This window comes from Rhineura floridana, chromosome 7 (genome assembly GCF_030035675.1).
Source record: "Rhineura floridana isolate rRhiFlo1 chromosome 7, rRhiFlo1.hap2, whole genome shotgun sequence".
Lineage (NCBI taxonomy): Eukaryota > Metazoa > Chordata > Lepidosauria > Squamata > Rhineuridae > Rhineura > Rhineura floridana.
The window spans coordinates 119,315,404-119,340,516 of record NC_084486.1 but is presented as its reverse complement, the minus strand read 5'-3'; the positions used below and the strand labels follow the sequence as shown (position 1 = coordinate 119,340,516).

General features: G+C 41.8%; 1 protein-coding gene across 1 annotated transcript in view; it reads right to left on the bottom strand.

Annotated features, from left to right (window-relative positions):
- Positions 1-25,113, bottom strand: part of MED12L (mediator complex subunit 12L) — a 366,394-nt gene that overhangs the window by 99,768 nt on the left and 241,513 nt on the right. Inside the window, exons 22-27 of the mRNA XM_061637068.1 lie at positions 21,731-21,958; positions 19,822-19,963; positions 17,920-18,040; positions 15,070-15,165; positions 5,714-5,827; positions 1,697-1,899 (exon numbers count right to left, since the gene is read on the bottom strand). Coding sequence (XP_061493052.1) covers positions 1,697-1,899; positions 5,714-5,827; positions 15,070-15,165; positions 17,920-18,040; positions 19,822-19,963; positions 21,731-21,958 — 904 coding nt within the window. The remainder of the gene's footprint in view (positions 1-1,696; positions 1,900-5,713; positions 5,828-15,069; positions 15,166-17,919; positions 18,041-19,821; positions 19,964-21,730; positions 21,959-25,113) is intronic.

The window sequence follows — 25,113 nt, the reverse complement described above, 5'->3', positions numbered from 1 at the left end:
AGAGAGAGACGGATCACCAGGCTCTAGGGAGGCAGAACCCCGGCAGGTAAAAAAAGGTTGGAAAAAAGGTAGGGAGCCGCAGCCGCAGGCTCCCGCCTGGGAGAGAACCGCAGCCGCGGTCTCTCCAAGGGCTCCACAGAGTGCGGCTTGAGACAGGGAAAAACCGCTACAGGAGAGAAAGAGCTGCGATCTCCCGAAGCTCAAAACGGCCAGAAAACCACAGAACACCGCAGCCGCAGTCTCTGTGGGGGTCCTCAAACAAGCAAGAGAATAAACGAAAAATAAAAGGTTAAAGACCAATCAGGGAGAACCTCAGCCGCGGTCTCTGAGGAAAGAACCTCAAACAAGCAACAGAGATAAATGACATTTAAACACAAAGTAAACAAATACGAAAACAACTTAGCTAAATTCTACGCTATAGGATCTCAATGATAGGATTTCAATCTTGTTCGCAGGAAGGCAAGAATGAACTGGAGAGTGGGAGGGGCCTGACGCCCCTAGTCTTGACTTCAAAGACATTCTTGCCTTCGCACGATAGGTGGAGCTAATACCCGCTGTGATGGCTGGACTCATAGGGAAAATAACCTCATAGTTCATTCCACAATCCTAACCATCTACTCAAAAGTAAGTCCTACTGAATTCAATGGGGTTACCTCCCAGGTATGTGGAATTAGCATTGCAGCTTTATTCCCAGAAAAGCTTCATATTGGGAAGATTTTCATAACAGGCTATGAATAAAACAAATAAACTGCCCTCTTCAACAGTCCAGTAAAATTTAAACTTATTTGACTCCTTAATTAGAAAAGTATAACACTGCAGCATGTACACTTTTCAAAACTTCTGTTCAAAGATTATTTGAAAAATAAAGGGTATAATATGCCATTTTTGCAAGTAATTGAAAAAAGCCCTGCATGTACACTTTTATGCCTACCAAGATCCTGCTGTGATCTTCTATCGTAGTGCAATCCTATGCAGGTTTACTCAGAAGTTTACTCCCAATCCTGTACAGAGAAAGTACTCTTTATGCTGCTGAAATCTATATATTTACTGAATTCCTGATGTGAGACAAGCAGGAAAAGGAAACTGTGGGTTTAGGTGTTGTCTGAGGGTCAGTAAATCTTGTCAGTCACAACCCTGACTTCACTTATTGGCTAAAACCCTGAAAGGGCAGGGCTTAGAGTCTGGAGATTAAGGTGACTCACCTGGAGACCCAGAGAGGACCCCCAAAAACCAGAGTATCCAGGCAAAACTTCTTGCATCAACCTCAATATCAAAGTCAGCCTGAAATATTAATCTATGACATTCACACATACATGTTATCACTCAATTTCATAATCAGCAATTGTAAACAAGCTTATGGGAAGAACCAGCCTGGAGGGTTTGTCAACGAACTCCACATTATTTTTTTATTACATTCGTGTCCCACCTTTTCCTCCAAGGAGGTCATGTCCCCTCCCCCCATATTATGCTCACAACAACCCTGTGAAGTAGATTAGGCTCCGAGATACTGACTGGCCCAAGTAGGCTTCATGGCCAAGTGGCTTTCCCATCTGCCTACCCCACCTCACCCCATACACATTTACTCATGAAAGCTTGCAATGACTATCTTTTGGAATCCCCGGAATATGACAACAATGATCACTCTGCAATAATAAATCCATATAAATATAAAAAGAGAAAAACTAAGTTGTGTTACCTGCTGACATATACTTCTTAGCACATATCTAGCATATTCACTGAGACTAGCAGTTTCTATGGAGAAAGGTTTTCCACATGATTTGAAAGAATGTGAGGCAGCATCCCATATCTCATCATCATTAAGGTCACCTAGTAATCTTCGCACTGAGTAATCTGACTTTTTCAGGGAGCAGATGCTATTGCTTCCAATTTCAGCATCACCTATGGAGCAGAAGCAGCACAAAAATTAAAAGTATTATTTCCGTTTTAGGTCAAAACCGTTGGGCAAGCAATCCTGACGAAGCTGTATTTATACACTTAGTGGGTAGCAGGAAATTAAGGAAACAGTGAATATTAGGAATGACATTTAATACAAAATGCCTCATATATTATTTGAATATATGATTAATCCTGAAGACATAACAATTTAAAATGTGACTGTACACTAATTATGGGTCCAGTGTTGTTGGACTCCAGCTCCCAGCATGTTGGACATTTGCAATGCTGGCTGGGGCTGATGGAGTCCAGTATCGGGGAGGGGGGGAAGACTCCCCACCCCTACTACAGACAATGTTTTCAGTCACTTCAATCCACTTTACATGGAAACTTTTCCAAATATCTAATTTAGTAGGGCTTTCTTCCACTTGATCATAGATAGAGGGAGCTATAGCCATTGGGAGGTAGTGAACTACCAAAAAAGATGAGGGCAAGGCTGTCTACACCTTGTTCCTCCCTCCTACTCCTCTCATGGATGGGTTCCTTGTTGCTCATCTGCTCTGCCCATTGGCCTATCTGTGCTGTTGTTTAATGCCAGATCGGTACACAATAAGACCATACTCATCCATGATCAAACGGATGCTGAAGGTGCCAGTTTGGTGTGCATTACCGAGACCTGGGTGGATGAGCTGGGAGGAGTTGATCTGACCCAGCTTTGCCCACCTGGATACTTGGTGCAACACCAGCACAGGCTGCAAGGATGGGGTGGAGAGGAGTTGCTGTGGTCTACAGAACTTCCATCTCTGTCACCAGGAAACCTCTCTGTCTTGGAACTGGCTGTGAGGGCCTTTAGCTGGTGTTCGGCCAAGGAGACAGTAAACTAAGGTTGCTGCTGGTATGCCACCCACCCTTCTGCCCGGTGCTTCTCTGACCAAGTTGGTGAAGACCATCTCGGCTGTGTTATTGGAGGATCCGAAAACAATAGTCCTGGGTGATGTCAATGTCCATGCGGAGGCTGAGTCTAGTGTACCAGCTAGGGACTTCATGGCCTCCATGATGACCATAGGGCTTTCTCAAGTTGTCATTGGCACGACACATAGGGCACAGCACACCCTCAACTTGCTTTTTGCTCCAGATGGAGGAAGGGGTGGTTTGGAGATAGGGGGTGGGTGTCACCCTATTGTCATGGTCAGACCACTTCCTGGTGAAGTTTAGACTTACGACTCCAATCCTCCCCTGCAGGGATGGTGGATAGATTAAGATGCTCTGCCCCCAGAGACTAATGGAATCTATTGGATTCCTGAATGCCCTGGAGGAGTTCCCAGTAGATAGAGCAGGGGAGCCCTGCTGAAGCCCTTGTCATGCTGTGGAACAGTGAGATGTGTCAGGCTCTTGACACGGTTGCCCGAGTGCCCTCTCCGGCATTGTGGAGTCTGGTTTGCACCTTGGTACACCAGTGACCTAAGGGCAATGAAACAGGTTGAATGGTGGCTAGAGTGCAAGTGGCGAAATATGTGCTGTGAAACTGATCAGGCACGAGTAAAACATTATAACCATGCCTACTGTGTGGCGGTGGGGGCGGAGAAGAAGGCCCACTTCTCTGCCACCATTGCATCCTCAAGGAGCCGTCCAGTGGAGCTTTTCCATATTGTTAGGGGTCTGCTGACATCAACTCCAGGAAATGGAGTTTTAGACCCTTCAGAGGCCCTCTGTGAATTGTTTGCAAGGCACTTTGAGGGTAAAGCTGCTCGCCTCCGTAGCAATCTTGATGCCCCCTCCACATCTACTGTAGTCCCCAGCAAGGTGTCCAGTGCAATGTCTGCTGCAACTTCTTGGGATCGGTTTCAGTTGATATGGCCTGATGTGGCCTGAGGACAAGGTGCTTGTGAGGATGCAGCCAGCAACGTGTCCTCCCAACCCTTGCCCTTCTTGGCTTATTAAAGCTTGCTGAGGGGGTTGACCGAGTGGATCCAGGGTATGGTCAAAGCATCATTGCAGGAGGGAGTGGTTCCAGCCACCTTGAAAGAGGCGGTGATCCGACTGCTCCTGAAAAAGCCCACCCTGGACCCATTGGTTTGTGACAACTTCCGCCCGGTCGCAAATACTCCCTTTTTAGGGAAGATGATTGAGAGGGTTGTGGCGCAGCAATTCCAAGTACTCTTAGATGAAACAGTTTATCCTGACCCATTCCAGTCCTGGTTCAGGCCTGGTTATGGGACTGAATTGGCCTTGGTTGCCCGATGGATGACCTTTCTTGGGAGAAGGACAGGGGGAGTGCGACCCTGTTATTCCTAGTTGATCTCTTGGCAGCTTTTTATACCATTGACCATGGTATCCTTCCAAGCTGACTTGGTGAGATGGGTACTGGAGACAGTGTTTTACAGTGGTTCCAATCCTATCTCCAGGGTCATTTTCAGAGAATAGGATTGGGTGGTTGTCTTTCATCCCCCCGATAGTTGTGCTGTGGGGTGCACAGGGTACCATCTTGTCCCCCATGCTGTTTAATTTTTATATGAAGTTCTTGGGAGCACATCAGAAGGTTTCTGGCAAAGTGTCAGCAGTACTCTGACAATATCCAGCTCTATTTCTCTGTAACATCTGAATCGGAAGAGGCTGTGCACGCCCTGGAGCAGTGCCTGGACTCAGTGGTGAGCTGAATGAGGGCCAATTAACTGAGTCTGAATCCTAGCAAGGCAGAAACACTGTGGGTTGGTGGTTCCCGAGTTTGGATAATTGGTCAGCTGCCTGCTTTGGATGGGGTTGTACTCCCTCTCAAAGAGCAAGTCCTTAGTCTGGGGGTGCTCCTGGATCAATCTTTGTTGCCAAGTGACCTCAGTGGCTTACAGTGCCCTTTACCAGCTTCAGCTGGTAAAACTGCTGTGGCCGTTTCTGAACCGGGATAGCTTGACCACTGTTGTCCATGCTGTGATAACCTCCAGGCTGGATTACTGTAATGCACTTTATGTGGAGCTGCCCTTGAGGTTGGTCCAGCAGCAGCAGCTGGTGCAAAACGCAAGACTGCTCACTGGGGCAGGGTATTGCCAACATGTCACCCCACTGCTGAAAAAATTGCACTGGCTACCTATTAGCTACCTGGCTACATTCAATGTTCTGGTTTTGGTGTGCAAAGCCCTATACAGCTTGGGACCAGGATGTCTGAAATATTGTCTTATCCCTTATATACCCAGTTGATAACTGCGCTCTGCAGGTGAGGGCCTCCTGCAGATACCACCTTATCAGGAGGTCCGTTCTGCACAACATAGGAAATGGATCTTTAGTGTAGTAGCACCTACTCTGTGGAGTTCTCTCCCCTTAAATATTAGACAGGCGCCATCTCTGTTATCTTTTTGGCATCTACTAAAGACGTTCCTCTTTCAACAAGCCTTTTAAATAGAGACCTTATCCCAGTCTGTGTCTGTGTTGGAATTGCTTTGTAATATGTTTTTAAAGCTTTTTATAAAAAAATGTTTTTAAAGATGTTTTGTTTTAATATGTTTTAAAGTGTTGTTCATGATGTTTTAAAGTGTTTTTAGTGCTTTTGTATGCTGCCCTGGGCTCCTACTGGGAGGAAGCATGGGATATAAATCTAATAAATAAACAAACAAACAATCCTACACATGTCTATTCAGAAGAAAGTCCTATTGAGTTCAATGAAACTTTCTCCCATTTAAGTGTGTATAAGACTGAGGTTTTACCTTGCAATCCTAAATATGTCAACTGAAAAGTATGTCCCATGAGTTCAACGGGACTCTCTCCTAGGAAACTCGGTATAGGATTGCAGCCTTAGCCATGAAATGAAGAACTTTAAATGTGATCTTACCAAGCATCAGTATTGCTTTTAGAACAGCAAATACAGCACCCACTTCTATGCTGTTGTGAGCAGCAGTTAAGAGGCGACGATCACAAGAGGACCGAATACCTGGGAAAGATTTCCCTGAGGAAAAAGAACAAGCTATGTTACATTTCAGAAACAAAACTTGCTATAAAAAAGCATCCATAACCTAAATTCTCCACACTACAATAATGATTTGTATAAAGGGCAAAATGGCTCATCTGACTAAAATTCTCAGCCAGAGTTAAAGTGAAGTAAATGTAAATCAAGATATAAAATAATGCCTAAAAGCATCCAAATCTAAGTATAATGATTTCAAACAGCAAAGAGTCTCATAAAACATACTCATCTATAGGCAGGCTTTATTAGGTTTTTACCAGGACTGCAGACCAAAGTTTTTCAATCCACTCTAGGCATAGAAGCACTAAAGTCAAGCACACCACCCCTACAATCCCTACAGTTGTTAAACTTAGCCTCTGCCTGGTGCTGCACTTACTTTCACCAAATATTTTCACTGTGATAGGACTAGAGGGCCTCAATATATTCTCCAACCCACTGGAAGTGTCAGAAGGAGATGAAAGAACTGTCTCGCTTCCCCACCCCAAATGCCAGTCTATGCACTTAATTGGAGGCCATTATCTGGGTGCCCCTGTTTTCTGAAGTGGGACAGGTGACAACAGCAGGTGTAGTAGTGGTTGTGGAGCTCTAGCCTTGGAACATTATCTTCTAGGAAGCCTCACCTGGCAGCTATTCTCATGTCTTTTTGGCTCCAGGTGAACACCTTTTAATTCCCCATGCCTCTTAAAAATATTGAGTGAATAATTATCAGCTTTCTGATAATACTGTTTTTTTTAGTGAAGTTGCTTTACTGTATCCCCCCCCCCATTTTACTGTTTTTCATTTGCTTGTAAATGCTGTCTTGGAAGTATTTTGTGTTTAGAGTGCAGGATATCAATACTATAAACATTACAAATATCCAAACGAATGGCGTTAATCAGAAAATTACACATATAAACAGGTGTGCACACATGCATGCATGCCCAAGACCACTTCTCACATTATTAGGGTTCCCAGGTCAGAAGCATCCCAAAGCCTGAGATTTCAGGGGCGGGCCCTAGTGATGTCATGGGGCAGGTCATAGTGATGTCATGGGGCAGGTCATAGTGATGTCATGGGGTGGGCCCTAGTGATGTCATTAAGCATGATACATTAAGCATCAACCACAGTCGCTTGGAGCATACAATTCAAACAAAAACATTTCTCAGATTGGAAATTAAGATAGAAATCTTAGCTGAAAGATAGAGCCTGGGTACGGAACATTTAATCTAGCCTACTTGATACATTATAGGCCATTATAGGAAGAAAGGAGCCTAGTGTTGTGGAGATGTTAGATAGAAGCAATCAGGAGTAAAGATGGATGTCCCTGAAGGCTGCAATTCTAAACACACTTACTAAGGGACTAAGCCCCATAGAACTCAATAGGACTTACTTCTCAGTAGATATGGTTTGGATTGTGTTGTTGGTAAAGCTTGACTAGGGATCCTCTGCAAAGATATCCATATCCAAGCAGGGTTGGCAACCCCCTGCCTGGAATGTCCTGCCTGTACCTTTCAACATGGCTGCTCCAAGCTTCTTTACAGATTTGACCCTTCACCTCCAAAAGAGGTCTGATAAATGAATAACAGTAAGAAGATTCTCTACCCTTTTCTGTCTACCTTGTGGGCTGCTATAAACTGACAGCCAATCCCAGTGAGCAATAACTTACAGAGAGAAAACACACGTGCTTTGATCTACCTTCACAGACAGCAGCTTGAGAACAACAATAATTGCAGCCACACTTCCCAGTATGTGAATTCTCTTTTGCCACTATTGGGCAAGAAACAAACTGTCATGCAACCAACAAGGTGCATCATCAGTAGGTTTAAGGGGGTTGAACTGAGCACATGGAACCACTGTTGTTGCTTCTATGGATGTAAGGAAATGAGGTTAAAGGTAAATGAAATGCAAACAGAGAAATAAAAATAAAAGACAGTGATGATTTCCTAAATGCAATACCATACCAACAACAACAAAATTCCTGTGAGTAAGGCAGAAAACTCAGCATCCCACAACCAGTCAGCATTCCTAACCAAAAACCAAAAATCCTGGCAGCCAGTCAGCCAAGGTCACAGAAATCCCCATGCAACACAACCTGACCCAGGGGCTGAAGTTAGTGCAGAATGCTGTGGCATGATTGCTGACGAGAGTGAGACCCTATCCGCACATAATACCTCTGCTCCAAAATCTGCACTGGTTGCCGATTTGCTACCAGGCCAAGTTCAAGGTGTGCTTTCCATGCTACGGGTGCCACATAGTACTTGTTCTGCTCTTGTAAGAAATCAGTCCTTTAGTGTGGCAGAACCTATGCTTTGGAACTCCCTGCTTATTGACATTAGGCAGACACCGACTTCCGGGAAGGGTGACTTCGCTTGTGCCTGCTTTTGGGACGGGCTCCCGCCTCAAAAGAAGCTTATTCAGATATAAATCAGTCAGAACATTTTTTTTTTGACTGATGAAATTTCTCCCGGGCAGGGAGAAACGTAGAGATCAACCTCAAAGCCTGTTTTTGTTGGGAGGACTGGATTTCATTAATTTATGAGATAAGGTCCAGCCAACAATGCCGGACGGACTTCCTAACAAGCTCTATCTGCTTAAGCGATACGTTTATCTTTTCTTGAAAGAGAGAACGGACTAACAGGCAAGCACCCTTCTTTCTATTATTTTTTTTACTTGGTTTAAATTGTTGCAGCAAAAGGAGATTTGTCAGATTGATCGGCTTTGGACAACTTCTGGGTGAGATATAGCTCTTCTCTGTTATTCACGAAATTAACAGCTTATCTCTGTTTCTGTCGCAAAAAGCTGTCCTGGAAGTGCATTCTAAAGATAATAAACAGAAGAGGGATTTCTATTCCTGATTTCTATTCCGAGGAATATTATATTGTCTGGGACTATTCTCTTTTTGGTCTATTTTATTTTGACGAATCTGCTTCTTCACGACGCCACTAACTGTTTTGATGCTGGGAACTAAATTTATTTTGCATTCTTGAACATAGAGAGATAAGGCAGGTTGCTCTGTTTATACTGTGATGTCATCAAGCCTGGAATATTAACCCAATTGTTGCTGAAATAAGAAGTGGTTCTTCTTTATTTTTGTTTTGCTTTGTTTTCGTGGTTTTAAAAATGGCAATCAAGAAAGTGGCTGAGAATCTGGAAGTAATTATGTTTCAGAAAATAATGGATGAGATTGAGATAATGAAACAAACCCTGCAACAGGGTAGTAAGGAGCTGAAAATTGAACTGAGCAAAATGACGCAGGAGTTTAAAGAAATAGGGGACCCTGTGAGAGAGGAGAATGAGATCAGAGATGAGAAAAGAAAAAATAAAGGGAAGATACAAGCCATGGAGATTGGAACAAATGTGGAATTGGAAAAAGATCTGGAGTTTATGGATTTTAGAAATAAAATCTACTGTTTGGAATTTAACGTTATCTCTGAAGAAATTAATGAAGATATTAGAGATAAAGTTATCAATGGCTTGGATAATCTTCTGGACTGGAATGATGTGATGGAGCTTGATATAGAGAAAATCTATGGAATTAACTGCAGGCATGTGACAATGGAAAAACTCTTAAGAGATGAGCCAGTGCATTTTCTAAAAAAGAAGAACACAGATATGAATTTACAACAATGTTTCAGCAACTTATTCAGAATGGATGGCAAGAAAATATTTGGGATAGAGGAAATTCCCATCAGACTCTTATTATATGACTATGGCTACAACAGCAAGATTATTATGGAATACTGATAACGGAAGATTGGACACTGAAATTACTGGACTTAACAGGACTATTGAAGATGGAAGATGGAACTAATAGGGATAATGGAATAATGGCTATTGAAATTATTGGACCTAACAGATTCTGATGAGATGGATTAATCGAAATGTTTATTTGGACTATGATTATGACAATAAGATTATTATAATTATTAACGAGATGGATTAATTGACATGTTTATTTGGAGAAAAATTGATAGATATATTTCTTAAAGAATTGAAACCTCTCTTTGACTTTTTGTGGAAAGAATAAAGTAATGTTTATGAGATTTGATGATTAATTAAGATAATTACTGGAGGAAAGTGATTTTATAATATGATTTAAGAGACAGGATTGTTATATATTGTAGACCTATAACTGATTTGATATGTGACAAATGGGAAGTCAACATTTTATTTTTTTTTGTTTAATCATTTTTGTTTTGTTTTGTTTTTTGTCTTTGAATGTTTTATGATTTTGTTTTCTATGTTTTATGAAAATTTGAATAAAAATTATTGTAAAAAAAAAAGACATTAGGCAGACACCTTCACTGTACTGTTTTCAGCACCTGCTAAAACATTCTTGTTTAGGCAAGCCTAACCTGGCCTGTAGAACCTATTGTGTTTTTTATATATTTTGAATGTTTTAAAGACCTGTATTTAACTGTTTTTGCCAATAATTTTATTGTTTTAATTCCTTCTGTAAACCCCTTTTAGATTTTTTACAATAAAGCGGTATATAAATGTTGTAAATAAAATACATAAATAAATTTTGGAGTCACTGTGGCCCTTAGGTCTCTTTCCACTTTTAGGAACAAAGGAATCTACCTTATACCGTCTCAGGCCATTTGGTACCATCTAGCTCAGTACTGATGACATGGACTAGCACTGGCTCTCCAGGATTCCAGGCAATAGCCTTTTCCAGAAATTCAATTTTGGACCTTTACATGCAAAGCATATGCCCTACCACTGAGCTACAGCCCTTCCCCTGTTTAAAAAAGTATCTTTTAGAATTGTTCCTTTCAATTCACTAATGACTGCATATCATACTTAGGGCAGATCCACACCATTCATTTAAAGCACATTCAACACACATTTGAAGCACATGAATCCCACCACAGAATCCTGGGAACTGTAGTTTGTTACGGGTGGTGGAAACTATAACCATGAGGGGGAAACTACACTTGCCAGAATTCTTTAGAGGAAGTCACGTGCTTTAAATGAATAAATATTTATATAAACACAACTGTCAAAGATGTTTATTATTTACACAACCTGTAAAGATATTTATAATGTAATGCTATGTTTGTTTACTCAGAAGCAAGTCCCAATGTATTCAATGGGGCTTACTCAAACAGGGAAGTGTGCACAGAACTGCAGGCTCAAGTGATAAGGAACACTCACCCAACCCAAAATTCAGAATCATGCCACTTTAAGCTGTTTGGCAAGTGTTTATACTTGTTTTTATGGTTATTGGATTTTAAAGGGATTTATTTCTTGTTTTGAGCTGCCTTGGTTTCCAATCAGCAACCCTACCTCACAGGGTTGTTGGTTAGACTCCACACACACACACACACACACACACACACACACACACACACACACACACACATTGGAGATGTACAAATACATACACCCCATAGAACAGTTTATTGTCCAGATGAGTTGGTCATTGCAGAACATTAAAAAGAAAAATCAGTATCAGTATAATAAAAGCAGTGATATCAATGTAAACCCTGCCTAATTGCTAAAAAATAGGATTGGAGGGAGAGAGAAAAATTTACAACACAAACACGTTCTTTACTATGTTCAGTCAAAAGTCCCATTAATCTACAGCACAATCCTAACCATGTCTACTCAAAAGTAAGTTCTGTTGAATTCATTGAATTCACTGACATCTTCAACAGCCCAGGAAAATTTAAACTTGTTTGACTTGTGAACACAAGAGAAAAAAAGACTTGGTACTTACTCAGTTTATGAGACTTTCAGATAAACAGGAAAAAAACAATCATTTTCTACCTCTGCAATGGAGTCTAAGGACTGCCTGGAGGCCCAGAAATCCCTTGTCAATCACAACCCTGACTTCACTTACTGGATAAAACCTGAAAGGGTGGTGTTAGAGCAGCCAGAAAAGAGATCATTTCAGGTAAGCTGGGGGGGGGGCTGACGTGTTGATGTACATCTTGAGAACCAGACCACCTAGAAACTTCATTTTTTAAAAAAAATGAAAGCTGAGAGTCCAAAGATTAAGCTGACTCACCCAGAGAGGACCCCCAGAAGCTGGAGTATCCAGCTGAAAACCGGACATCTGGTAACCCTACTGAAGTGTGTGCATATTAAATATTCAAACACTGCCAACTATTAAGTATTAATTTAATTTCCATGTACAGTCTGAAATACCTAATGCATGATTCATGAGGCATGATTCTGTGCTATAAATGCAATTTTTAAAAAATGTCTGTGCCTCTCCTTTAGTAGAGAACTACAGGAGCTGAGTTCAAACTGTAGTGGGATGGATGAGACAGAAAATGTCAGGGCCTCAAAATAGTGCGAGGCACCTCCAGCCCAATAGTCTTCATGTTTCCTGAACAAATGTAAGGGACAAACCTAGAGTTAGCAGGTCTCCGGTTTTCGGTCGGAGTCTCCGGTTTTTGGAGGGCCCTCTGGCTCTCCAGCTAGCACCCCTTAATCCCCAGACTCTCAGCTTCAATTTAAAAAAAAAAAGTTTCTAGGTAGTCTGGTTCCCGAGATATACACCAAAACGTCAGCCGCCCCCTGCGACTGTTTAATCTATTTAACTGATACGACACTGAAGTTGGTTCCTAGTTCCCAGTTCCTTATTTGCTTGAAAGTTCAAAACACTAAAAAAGAAGAGTTGACAACTACAGCAACTTCAAACCAAACTTAACATGTCTCTGAACCCCAAAATATATGTTGGGGTACCCTGTATGATATATCACTGTGATCGGGGGACTCTCCCCATCAAGAATAACAACACATTTATGCAATCAAAATCATCAGGCTTCTGATATTATCATACATACATAATGTCATAAAATCATAAAAAAGTAACTGGGGGTGCCCACCCCAAACTGTGCTCTGGGCCAGGACAAATCATATACCCCAGGAAAGGGGAGGGTGTCCTCTACGAGATGCCACTGCATCCCGCCTGGCCCAGAGCTTCTGCTGGGCGCAGGGCACAGAACAAGGGATCTATGCAAAATCAAAATGGACAAAAACACATAGAAAAAAATAAGTAACTGGGGGTCCCGCAGGGGAAGGATGAGTGCATCTGTGCAAAATCAAAGCAGACCAAAACATACAGGAAAAAATAAGTAACTGGGGGTGCCCACCCCAAAATCCTCTCTGGGCCAGGACAAATCATACACCCCATGAAAGGGGAGGGTGTCCTCTATGATATGCCACTGTGTCCCACCTGGCCCAGAGCTTCTGCTGGGCGCAGGTGAAGGATGAGGGCAACTATGCAGACAGAACGGGTAGAGAATCTTCTTACTCTTACTCATTTATCAGACCTCTTTCTGAAGTGAAGGGTCAAATCTGTAAAGACGTTTGGAGCAGCCACATTAAAAGATAAGGGCAGGGCATTCCAGGCAGGGGGTTGCCAACCCTGCTTGGATATGGATGTCTTTGCAGAGGATCCCTAGTCAAGCTTTACCAACAGCACAATCCAAACTATATCTACTCAGAAGTAAGTCCTGTTGAGTTCTATGGGGGCTTAGTCCCTTAGTAAGTGTGTTTAGAATTGCAGCCTTCAGGGGCAACCATCTTTACTCCCAAATGCTCACATCTCACATCTCCACAACACTAGGCTCCTTTCTTCCTTCAGTGACCTTCTGGTGACTGGCCTGGCCTGAGGGGACTTAAAACCCTTCTTGCCGAAAGCAAGTAGGCTAGATTAAATGTTCCCTACCCAGGCTCCATCTTTTAGCTAAGATGTCTAGCTTAATTTCCAGTCAGATTTTTTTTTAATTGTATGCTCCAAGCAACTGTGATTGATGCTTAATGTATCATGCTTAATGACATCACTTGGGCCCACCCTGTGACATCACTTGGGCCCGCCCCATGACATCACTCGGGCCAGCCCTGTGACATCACTTGGGTCAGCCCCTAAAATCTCAGGTTTTGGGATGCTTCTCACCTGGCAACCCTAGACAAAACAGTGGCCAACTTAACTGAATAATAAAAGCTATGATTTATTTAACGAGGAAGGGAAGGGGAAGGAAGCAAGAACAATTAAGTATACAGTTTGAGATTAGTGTCTAAACAACAAAACAGGAGGGGATAGAGTCCAATAAATTAGCTAACCATAGGCGATCAATTAGAGGCTCTAAGGCCTGTCTGCTATTACACATTCCTGGGCTGGGATGCAGCTATAGGCCTCAGTCGCTGTCGCTCCCAGGTTATGGAACTGCTGCTGGATAAACACACTGTGTGATCCAAAAGACTGCTCTCCTCTCTCCTCTGCTGTTATGTTTAGTTGCAATCACTGTAGTCTCCACAACCTCTTTTTCTTTTCTTGACAGTCATTGGATCTCTTGAACAAGCTCCCCTCGGACCTCTCTCAGAATGACTATGACAGGGCCTAAGGGCTAAAAAGGGTCCTGCCCCAGGCAACATGCAAGGGGCTACCATTCAGAGGGTAATGAAGAAGAAGAAAGGATGAGGACTTGGTCAGCAGCTGGCTGGGCAGCTGCCAGCAAGCTTAACCAGTTCACCTGAAAGGAGGGACCCTCCTTCCAGTAATGCAGACAGAGCTGAACAATGCACACAGCTGAAGATTAAAAAGGCAGCTAGCTGCCTTTCTCGGGGAAACTCCCATCCTAAGAAACAGCAAGCAGGTAGAGTGTGGAGGTATTGCCTGAGAAAGAGGCTGGGAAAAAGGAAATGAGGGGAGTGAGGAAGGGGACAGAGGGGAAAGCTGGTGGGAAGGCTTACCCCAGAGGGGAGTAACAGAAGAAGCAGGAGTTGGTGAGAAAGGTCTGGAGGCTCAGAAACCTCCAGCAGTGGGCTTCAAGGAGGGGAGAAGGGATTACACAAGACAGGGAGCCTAGGCTAAGGAAAGGCCAAGGGGCGGGTAAAGGGGGGTGCCCACTAGTGAGAACAAAGTATACAACAGAGGGGATCAATGATGATCTGAGCACCAAGGCTTGTGACAGTTAAGGTGCTTGCCAAGTGCCTTCGGAAGTAAGAGACCCCCCTGGGAGTCTGACAATTCCTGGGACTGACCAAGGAGGCAAGCCCTGACACAAGAGATTTATGCTTCCGCTGCAACATATGAGGTGGTCCTTCAAGAATGGCTATTTAGGGTTATAGAGTTTTGCCTCTGGAGTATCAATTTACTGTACATTAAAAATGGCCTTGCTGCTCTCCTTTGTTAAGGGAACCTTTGCAGTCAGCATTATCAAATTCCTCTGAGGAATTGAAATGCAAGGGCAAGACAGAAGGTCTAGAAATGGACTTGAAGTACTTACCAGTTGGCAGCAGGGAAACCTCAGGTGTTCGAAAGAGGTGGTACAGAAGCCTGCATGTCATCCTTGCCCCAGGCTCAGCATCTGGATCTCCACAAGCTGTGGGAAAGGATGCTAGCCAGTCATTTTACCACAGCAAACGAAAATATTTTTCAATATTTTATCTGTATACAGGTTTGGCTCTGCTTTGTAACATTCTTGTCAAGCAAAAACAGGAAGCAATATTTTATACAGTAATATTGAGAAAAATACTAATGCAGTCAATACTCTGCAAAATAATCTAGTATTAAAAATTCATTAAATATTACTTTTAGTAAATCCTACTTTGCAACCTAACTTTTTTCCAATTTAACATTGTTATTGTTTTATTATTATTATTATTTATTTAATTTGCATCCCGCCCTTCCTCCCACACCTACAGACACACATATTTTCCCTCACAAGGTGTCTTGTCAATTTGCATCTGCTGAACAAATTAAACTATATATTGTGAGGGAAAATGAGAAATATGGAAAATGTGAGCATGGAAAAGGAATGGTCTGATGAAGATCAATGGGTGCTTTACTGGGAAAAACAAGAAAATGTTGTGAAAAACATCAAACAAGAATTATTTGTAGAAGGAGAAAAACAAGAAAGTGGCAAAAAAAAGTAGAGAAAGACAATAATATATTTGTGTCAGACTTTAAGGCAAGGATGGCATGCACAAATAACGTCAAAGCTGAGAAGACAAGACAGCAGGAAATTCCAAAAACATAATAATCTAATGCCATCAGAGTGTGGGAAGATAATTACAACGGATAACGTTGCAATATGCTGGCAGGAAACGAAAAGCAGCAAAATTTATGTTTCATAAGATGACAAAAGCAATGACAACAGTGATGCTGTTACCATTGAACTTTGGGGCAGAAGTCTGAGGTGAGGTCTCAAGCCTGTTGCTATCAGGATGTCCCCAAATGGGAACTGTGGCTCTGTCCCAAATTGAGCCTTGGACGCTGCCCAAAATTGCAGTCTGGAGTCATAATTTGGATTTTTAGTGCAAGCAAGCAAAGAAAAAACAAAGCACATTAAAATCAAAATAGAACTGAGCAGAGATGGTGGTAGTAGTGCAGGATCAGCAGACAAAGTGCAAAGTGATTTTTGCAGTCATTCCCTCCCTGTTTTCCTTGCAGCGGCATATTCAAATCAGTAGCTAGTCACCCTATCCAATCTGTTTCTGTTTGCTTGGCCTTAATATCTATCTGTAAGCATCACCACCACCACTCCAATTCTGGTCAGCTCTAGGAATGAAGAGTGAGTAAAATGAGTCTGCTTTTCCTATGAAATGTTGGGGGTGGGGTGGAGGTGCTGCAGTCCTTCAGCTTTGACTTTCACTTATGTTGTCAACTGCTTTGCCTACGCTAGGAGGGCCAAGCAGTGCTTTTCTATATCCAGGGAAAGGAGGATGGCATCAGGCTTGAAGATTGCAGGTCACTTGGCACTGGCAAGTGTAACAAACTCAAGAATTCCTTTCCACCTCTGCTTGTTTAAGTATTTCCTCTTCCCCCATTCTCCCACCTTTCATTCAAGCAAACCTGATCCATCAAGCTGTTTGTCTTTTAGACACAGAGGTGAGAGGAGTCTTTTGAGACCTCCAGCACAATCTTATGCATGTCTACTCAGAAGTAAGTCCAACAGAGTTTAAGGGGACTTACTCTCCAGTAAATGTGCATAAACTGCAATCTAAGAAAGAACAGGTGATGGAAAGAAGGAAGTAGCGTGGAGTGAAGAATAGATTGCAAAAATAGAGTAGCATATAATAAGTTAAGTAAGATTAGTGACCTAAGCATGTACAGAGTGCCTTTCTTGTAGTCCTGCATAACTGCAATCCTGTTCGAACTCTGTAAAGCCATGATCACCACACTGAACCAGCTATGCTTTCATGTAGGACCTATGCACATGGTTATGATGCTCATTTTATATTTTATCATTTTTCTTAAAAGATATAATTATCCTTTTCTAGAACAAAATGCTACTTATTCCTATGTATTTAGCATCAGAAGAGCAGAAGGAAACCTCATTATTCCTGTAGTCATGACGAGATAAGTGAGTTTAAAATGTGAAACTCTGGACATGCGCAGAGTCATTTAAAAAAAAAGTAACAGGCTTGCCACTGTTGTTGTGGGGAGGTGGTTCTCAGGAACATAGCAGCTGAAAATCATGGAAGGGGGTATGCCTACCATTTAAAGTGAAGTGACCTAAGAGGACGGGACTTGTAAGAACCTCAAGACCAGAGTCCAGAATTGCCTAACAGCTCCACTGAGAAGGGGTGGAGTGAGATAATGAGTAACTTTTTCTTTCTGATGAATGAAAGAAAAAGAAATCCATTCTCTCCCCTTTATTAGCACAGGGAGTGGGGAAAGTGACAGAAAGTGGTGGTGGCACCCCCAGAGGAAATCTTGCTCAGGGCCTCTTGAAACCTGGCAGCATCCCTGAATAAAACAGACAAATATTTCTGGCTCTAGTAATAGAAAAAAAGACATATTAGATAAATAAAGAGAGGATAAATTGGGCTCTGCTTTGATTTCTGGTATGTACGTAATTCAGAATGGCATGAATAATAAGAAATAGCTAGCAAATGAAAGGAACTGTTTACACTTTAGATCCTGTGACCTCTCCAGTTCTTGCTAGTCTCCAGCATCCATCATCCTGACATTTAGCCAAATATGTCTAGAGCACTCTGGCTATTTTATGCTTTTTAAAAAACACTACATTCTAGAAAATGGCTTTATATGATTTACCATCCCTACAAGGAATCTATTTTTCTCCCAGTTTGAAAAACAAAGTGCAGTTTTCCAGATGTCATTGTCAACTCACCTGCTGTAAGCAAAGAAGGAAGAGCAACGTGTTGAACAACATCCTCAAGGAAAAAACACTGCCGGGCTATGAGGACTGCAACAAAGGTAGCCAAAGAATCATGGAATGAAAGGTCACTCACCTTAAAGGGAAAAAAAAATCATTTTGCTTCAAGGCCTTTTTCATCCACACTTCACATAAACCAGAAATGAAATTGCCTGCCTATTGGCAAAGTTAGTTCTAATTAAATACGTGTGTGTGTGTGTGTGTGTGTGTGTGTGTGTGCGTGCGCGCGCGCGCGTGTGCGTGCATGTGCACATGCTCACAAGACTGGTTTGGACATAAGAACAAATCATGATTTAGGATTATGTGAGTGAGCTTTGGGTGTGTGTACATCTTCCCACACAGAAGATAGAAAGTTGCTTTATACTGAGCCAGACCATTGTTCCATTTGCTTAGTATTGTCTATTACAATGTCTGGCAGTGGCTCTCCAGAGGTTTCAGACTTTTTCCCCCAGCCCTACCTTGTAATGCCACAGGCTGAACCTGAGACCATTTGTGTTTGCTCTTCCACCTAGATTCAGCCCTTTCCACACTTCCCCTTTCACACTAAACCATCTTTTACCATCTAACCAAGCAAGCTTGCACTCCAAACTGGAATTGCAAACCCTAACTAGACAGATGTAACTGATACAATTCCAGATGGTATAAAAACAATTAAGCTTTTTTCTATTTTCTTTATATATGATCTGAGCTAGCCAGATCTCTCCATGTAATGACATGACATTGCTGTGTAGCAAAATCAGATCAGGCTGCAAGGTGATGGTCAAAGGACAAATGAAACAGTATTGTCCTTACATCAGAGGTGAGGAAAGGAACAACATGTCCCAACAGCCAAAGCAACCACAGCCCTGCATGGCAACACAAGGAAAGTCAGCCCAGTTACCGCTGCAATGAGGATGTTCCCTGTTTTGCTGCACTGAAACAGCTTCAGTGCAACATGTGGCAAGACAGGGAACCTTGGCACAGTTATCTTGTCAAGGGGGAAGTGCTTTGGTGCTTCCAAGACCCCCAGATGTCAATAATACCTGTTGTTATCATTAAAAGATAGTCATTTCCCCTGCATTGGTAGCTGTATTCTTACACACTTCGTCAGGGAAAGGACATCTGGGGAGGTCTGTCTCCAAATTACATGTTTCAGGTTTCCCAAACAATGGTTTGCGGGTGGGGGGGATGGGTTAGGTTCCTAAACCACAGTTCTTAAACTAACAGATGCAATGAGAAATTTTGATTAGTTTAAAAGCAGAAGCAAGGCTCATGTATGTAAAGCCCATTATATCAGGAAAAAACTATTGTTTGTTGATTTGCTTATTTAAAGTATTTATTAGCTGCTCTTCAGCATTGGCTGCTAGAGCTGCGCATGCTAGACATTATGTGTGTGTGGAACCAGACTGTGAATATCTGATCCTTCTTGAGGATTACATATGGGAGTAGAAAAGATCTTACGTACGTGGTGTTAGTGCCACTGAGGTCAATGATTAGTCTTTCTTGTTATTTCAAATAGTAAAATCCCACTGATTCTATGCCAGTTTTGCATAATCGGAGGCCTAGTTTGTACACCCACAATGGTTATGGATAGCCAGCAGACATTCTGTTGTCTCTATCAATTAATTAATCTCTAATAGACATGAGTGGAAATACTACAAAGATTGTAATAAAAAATATGAGTTGTTTATACTTAAGTAGAAAGCAACTCTTCAAAATATTTTTTCTGCCGTTCTTGTGGTTGTTTTTACTTTACTTCTAAGATAACCACAGTTATCTGCTATACAAAAAAAGCTTGTTTTTGTGATACTTCCAGATGACCAACCACAGTAAACATATAAATATTTATCTATTGATAACAGCTTTTTCTGAACTTACATCCACACTGCAGAGAAGGTCATTAAATCCCCAGACATGGTTTGATGAGCAGCAAAGGGCTTTCAAGACCCCTAGCCATTCTGAGCTTAGCACTGTGCAGCAAGCAGTTAACTCTGCACACAAATTGGCAATGTCGTTAATTCTAGAAGAAAACAGAAAATAAAAATTGATGCTAATTGTCCAATAACAGCAAGAAAAAAGTTGTCATGCCTATGCTCCTTAATGCCATGGTCTGCAACTTGTGAGTCAAGATGACCCACAACATGAGCAGTACACCACTTTTTTCTTTTCATTAGGATTTTTAAGAGCAGAAGGATGGAGGAAGGGAAAAAGGATAAGCATACAGAGGGTTTTAAAAAAATAAATAAATCCCACATTGAGGTTAAAAGGAAGATCTCAGGTCTGAAAACACTGCAGACTTTCAAACAGATATATTTACTGTTATACATTTTCAATTCATTGCAAATATGAAACTTAAGACATGCATTAAAGCCATTCTGGGAATAGGTTATAAAAATAGAGAACTATGTAAAATATCCATCATATATCAAATACGTGCGGATACTCAAAAATTACAGAGAAAAACAGAAGTTACACAATCTGAAATTCAGATCCAGTATATAACACGCCCACTCTTTGAGGAAGGTACATAATATTCAAGTAAGGATCCAGTTACTGATAATATATCTCAGACATTATATTCATCTCCGGTAGCTATGAGTGAGGTTATTTTTATAGAAATGCACTTTATTGGTTTTAAAGCTTCATTATCAGGGTAACTTCATACATGTTTTTGTTCTCTGAGATAATATATGCAAAAGAAAAATCATGTGCACCATAGTAATAGTGATAATGCCAAGACTTAGAATTTGGAAGACAGATGTCAGAACTACAGTTGACCCAAATGTTTTAAGATTTTTTTCTGAGAAAATTTCCATGTTTTCTTTCTTTTCCTCACTACTCCCCATTAGAAAAAAGGGCAACTTTGCAGTACAGTAGGGCCCCGCTTTACGGCGTTCCATTTTCCGGCGTTACGCTGATGCGGCAGCTTTCAATTAGGGGAAATTCCCCGTTTTAAAGCTGATTTTGCCATTTTGCGGCATTTTCGCGCGACGTGACCCATTATAGTCAATGGGTTGTGCTTTACGGAGATTTCCGCTTTACAGCGGGGGCCTCGTCCCTAACCCGCCGTATAAACGGGGCCCTACTGTATTTTCTCTGAATATTCTGCATATTGTGTGTGTGTGTACGTGCGTGCATGCGCACGCCAGCTGCCACCTTCCCCCCACAATATGCCTGAACAATGCTAGGTCTGGGGCATTGTAGAAGATGCAAAACAATGGCAAGGCTGCCAAAACACCAGCAAAAGAGAAACAAAAAAGTAGGAAAAATGAAATAAGCTACACTACTGCCACTGCTAGTGGTGAGTCCCATCCCCAAGACTTTGCTGGAGAATTTCTGAGCCTTTCCCAAGACAGCTCAAGAAAAAAAATGGAATGAATTATGAGGCAAGCTGGGGAAAGCTCACCCATCACTTCACAACTGCATGTGGAACAGACAGCTGAGGCTCATGGCAGCTATTCAATCTGTGTAGTCATCACAAAACAAAAACACTCATTATGCACTTCCTATACACATGTGTACATATTGCTTCCTAAAAAGAGACAGTAGAGAAAGCATCACATAAGAAGTACCTCTTATGTATCAATTCAGTGTGATACAGTCTGTCTGGACAGAAAAAAATGTGATTGAGCAAGACAATACTGAAATAGTCATAAAGATGAAATCTGTCAATGAAGATATAATAATGAGAAGTATAGAAAAGGTGGAGATGGAAAGGAGAAAGAAAACAAGGAAAGTGAAATTTTCATGCTCATAGAAGCAGCTTGGTCTTGCAATTTCACATTACCTGCCTGCATCTTGATGTCCCATGCATACATTCATTAGTGCATTACAGACAAAGCTGTAGCGACTAGGTGCATTGTCACTCAAGATTTTGCCCAACATTGGATAATTGAGGCTGTGAATCGAGGGATTCTCAATAAAATCCAACATGAACTCTGGATCCCATAACAAGTTGGAGTTTGAGGGCTGGACATTGTTATAGATAGTTTGCTTTACTTTTGAGCAGGCACTACTAGAATAAAAGAAAAGGGAAGAGTTAGGAGATGGGGAAGTAGCAATACTTTGCAGAAGTTATTTGTTTATTTAATTGCATTTATTTATTTACTTTCTATCCTGCCCTTCATCCCAAAAGAGCCCAGGGTAGCAAATGATTTTGGCTTCACAAATGTTTATTGAAATGTAAGCTACATAGCTACCAAATACTTAATACTGCTCAGGTTAATAACCACCCAAACTAAGCACCTGAGTAGATCATCCAAAGAAGTCATATATATACCTACATCGAGAGAAAAATTGGTAAGTCTAATTGTGAGGTCAGCAATACAACTATAAAATTTAGACACCAGAGGATCTCTTGGCTTTGAATTATATTGTTATGAGCATGGGGGTTGGGATGGATTATTCCTGTGGGTCGCCTTTCCAGCCTCTGATTTGGAATCCTGTGACTTGGAATGAGGAACTCTCTGCTGGTCAAATGAGTGTTTTGTTAACCAAATAGATTGGCCACGTAAGATAATGGGCCAATCAGTTGCCTAGCAATGGTGAATGGGCCAGGGAGACCCTTTTGTCATTGAAACTCTTCAGGAGAGGATCCCCCACCTCCTGGAGCCCAGCAGAGGCTTGTAGTTTTAGTTGTGTCTGGAGAATGCTTGGGGACTGAAGGCAGGCAGAGAGACTGGCCCTCTGCACCATGGCACTTGGGGTGCCTCCTGCAACCCAGATGGAAAAGCTGGATATTAGACTGCTGATGCCTTGAACCTATCCATTCTGAAGCTCAGGTTGGAATGTGTGTAAATAAATAAACCATATTTCATAAAGACACCGCAGTCTCCGCTGACCTTCTTCCCAAAGGAAACCAAACCCTGGAGGAGTGCAGGGACCCTGGAAATCTCACCACTCGGAGATTGGGGGAGACGCGCAACAATATGATTTGTATGAAATGGGAAGTTTGATGCTATTATCATTGTGTGTCAGCTTCCATTCACTTCTAGAAGCAGAATAGGGTATTAAAGTAACTGATTTTTTAAAAAAAAGAAATCAAATTTATGTCCCACTCATTCAGCTTCAAAGCCATCAAGGTGGATCTCAGTTTTAATCAAAGTAATAAATTATACAATTAGTCTAGAATAATCACAAAGCACATCTAAAACACTTTTGCATAAGTAGCAGCAGAAGAGAAAACCACTCAGTGCTAAACCCTTACGTTTTTAAATTCATTTTAACAACATATTTATATACTGCTTGTTAGGCATACATTTCAAGGTTGTGTATAGTAGTACCATAGAATACAAATCAAAAATATACAAGTACAAATCTACAGTCAGCTTGTATCAAAAGCCAACAAAGGCCATGATGAACAAGAAAGCAGGGGTTTAGTCATCCAGAGTCGTGGGGGTCATAGACCTATTACTTTTTGGGGAGGAGGGTTCCAGCAAGGGTCCTGTGTACAGGTCAATCAGCATGAAAGGAGAGCATGTTAATCACTGAAAAGAGTTTCCTCACTTAATAACATGCTTCCTTGTCCTTTTGTGCTGATCCAATCAGAGTGAAAGGAAGTTAGTCAGACACTGAGAAAACTCTTCTCAGTAGCTACCACACATGTCCCCTTTCATGCTGATTGGCTCCTAGGGTAAGTGAGAAGTGAACTTCCTTGCAAAGTACTTTGGTTTCGCAAATTGTAGTCCCACACTTGGTTTCATTTCAGAATTCTTAAAATCAAAAGGGTTCTGGCAACATTTAGCCCCCAGAGAGAGAGATGGGGGGGGAGAGCCTATGCACACAGCAGTTTTAGTCTGGTTCTATAAATCTGTAATTGCAGAAGAGACAGTGAATCCTGGGGGCATGGCTGTGAGGGGGTGTGGTTTGACTATCATGAAGGGACCCTGCACTTCTGAATTTGCCACTATGCTACTGCAAGAAAGTCTTTAGCACATGCCGGCATTGTATCAAAGGCGGTAATGCCTTATTTCTGAAGGGAGGCCATTCCAGAGTATGGATGCCATCACAGAAAAGACCCCCTTCCTCGTTGTTGTCAGATGGACATCTGCAGTCTGTGACAACCAGGAGGGGCTTTGATGATGGTCTCAGTGAGTAGGCAAGTCTGCACATGAGAAGTTGCAGCAGAATTTTAAAAATCCAATAAAATGGATTTTTCCCTTTGTGTATTTTCTAAAAGAATCCAATAAAGGAAGTGTGGCAGGCATCTGATGGAGAGTATTCCACAAGGAAGGACCACTAGAGAGGGGCCATGGTTCTAGTGAATGCATGCAGTTTCTTCTAAAGTATAACTACAAATATACTAGATAACATGCACTGGCTCAAGCAAGACCTAAAAGCATGATGTGCTTCTGGATTGCTACATGAACAGATGGGATATATGCCGCAGGTGCAAGCTCATGGCCAGCATAGCAGTAAAGCAAGTTGCTCCATGGCTGGAACAGAGAGAGAAAGCACCAGTAGCAGCAATAGTTGAGTGCAAAGGCAATGCTATATCTTATATTCACTGACTTTCAGGGCTGGTTCTGTTATGCAGCAGGTAAAGCAACCTACCTCAGACAGCATCACAGGAAGGAGAGATGAAGGCAGGAATTAATGTCTGTCTAAGTGAGGAATGGAGAACCCACTCTTCAGATGTTGTTGGACTCCATCTCCCATCAGCCCTAGCTAGCATGACCAATGGTCAGGGATAATGGGAGCTGTAGTCCAACCACATCCAGAGGGCCACAGGATCACCATCCCTGGTCTAAGTGATGAAGAAAGACTTCTGAAAGTACTAGCCCCAGTGGTGGCAGAAACATTAGAGTTCCAGTTCAGGCAGTAAAATGTCTTGTGCCAGCACTGGTGACTTTATCTTTGAGGTTAATACTATGTAATACTATGACAGAACTGCTAAGGAACAGCTGGGCATTTCTCCTGTCCCTCTAAGAAGCCAATACTGTCACAAATAGACAACAGTCAAAGGTTTTATGTCAAACATTTTCCATGCTAAATGTTTTTTCAAATGTTTTCTTTTTAAAATAAGAGCAAGACACAGCTCATTCTTTCTCAATACATGTAAGATTTTATGAAACACCTCTGAAGTTCTTAAAGACAACTTGTTTATACTGGAAAAATTAGAGTTTGTAAAAGTACTTTTTAGAACACCAGTTACTGAAAACTACTGGATCA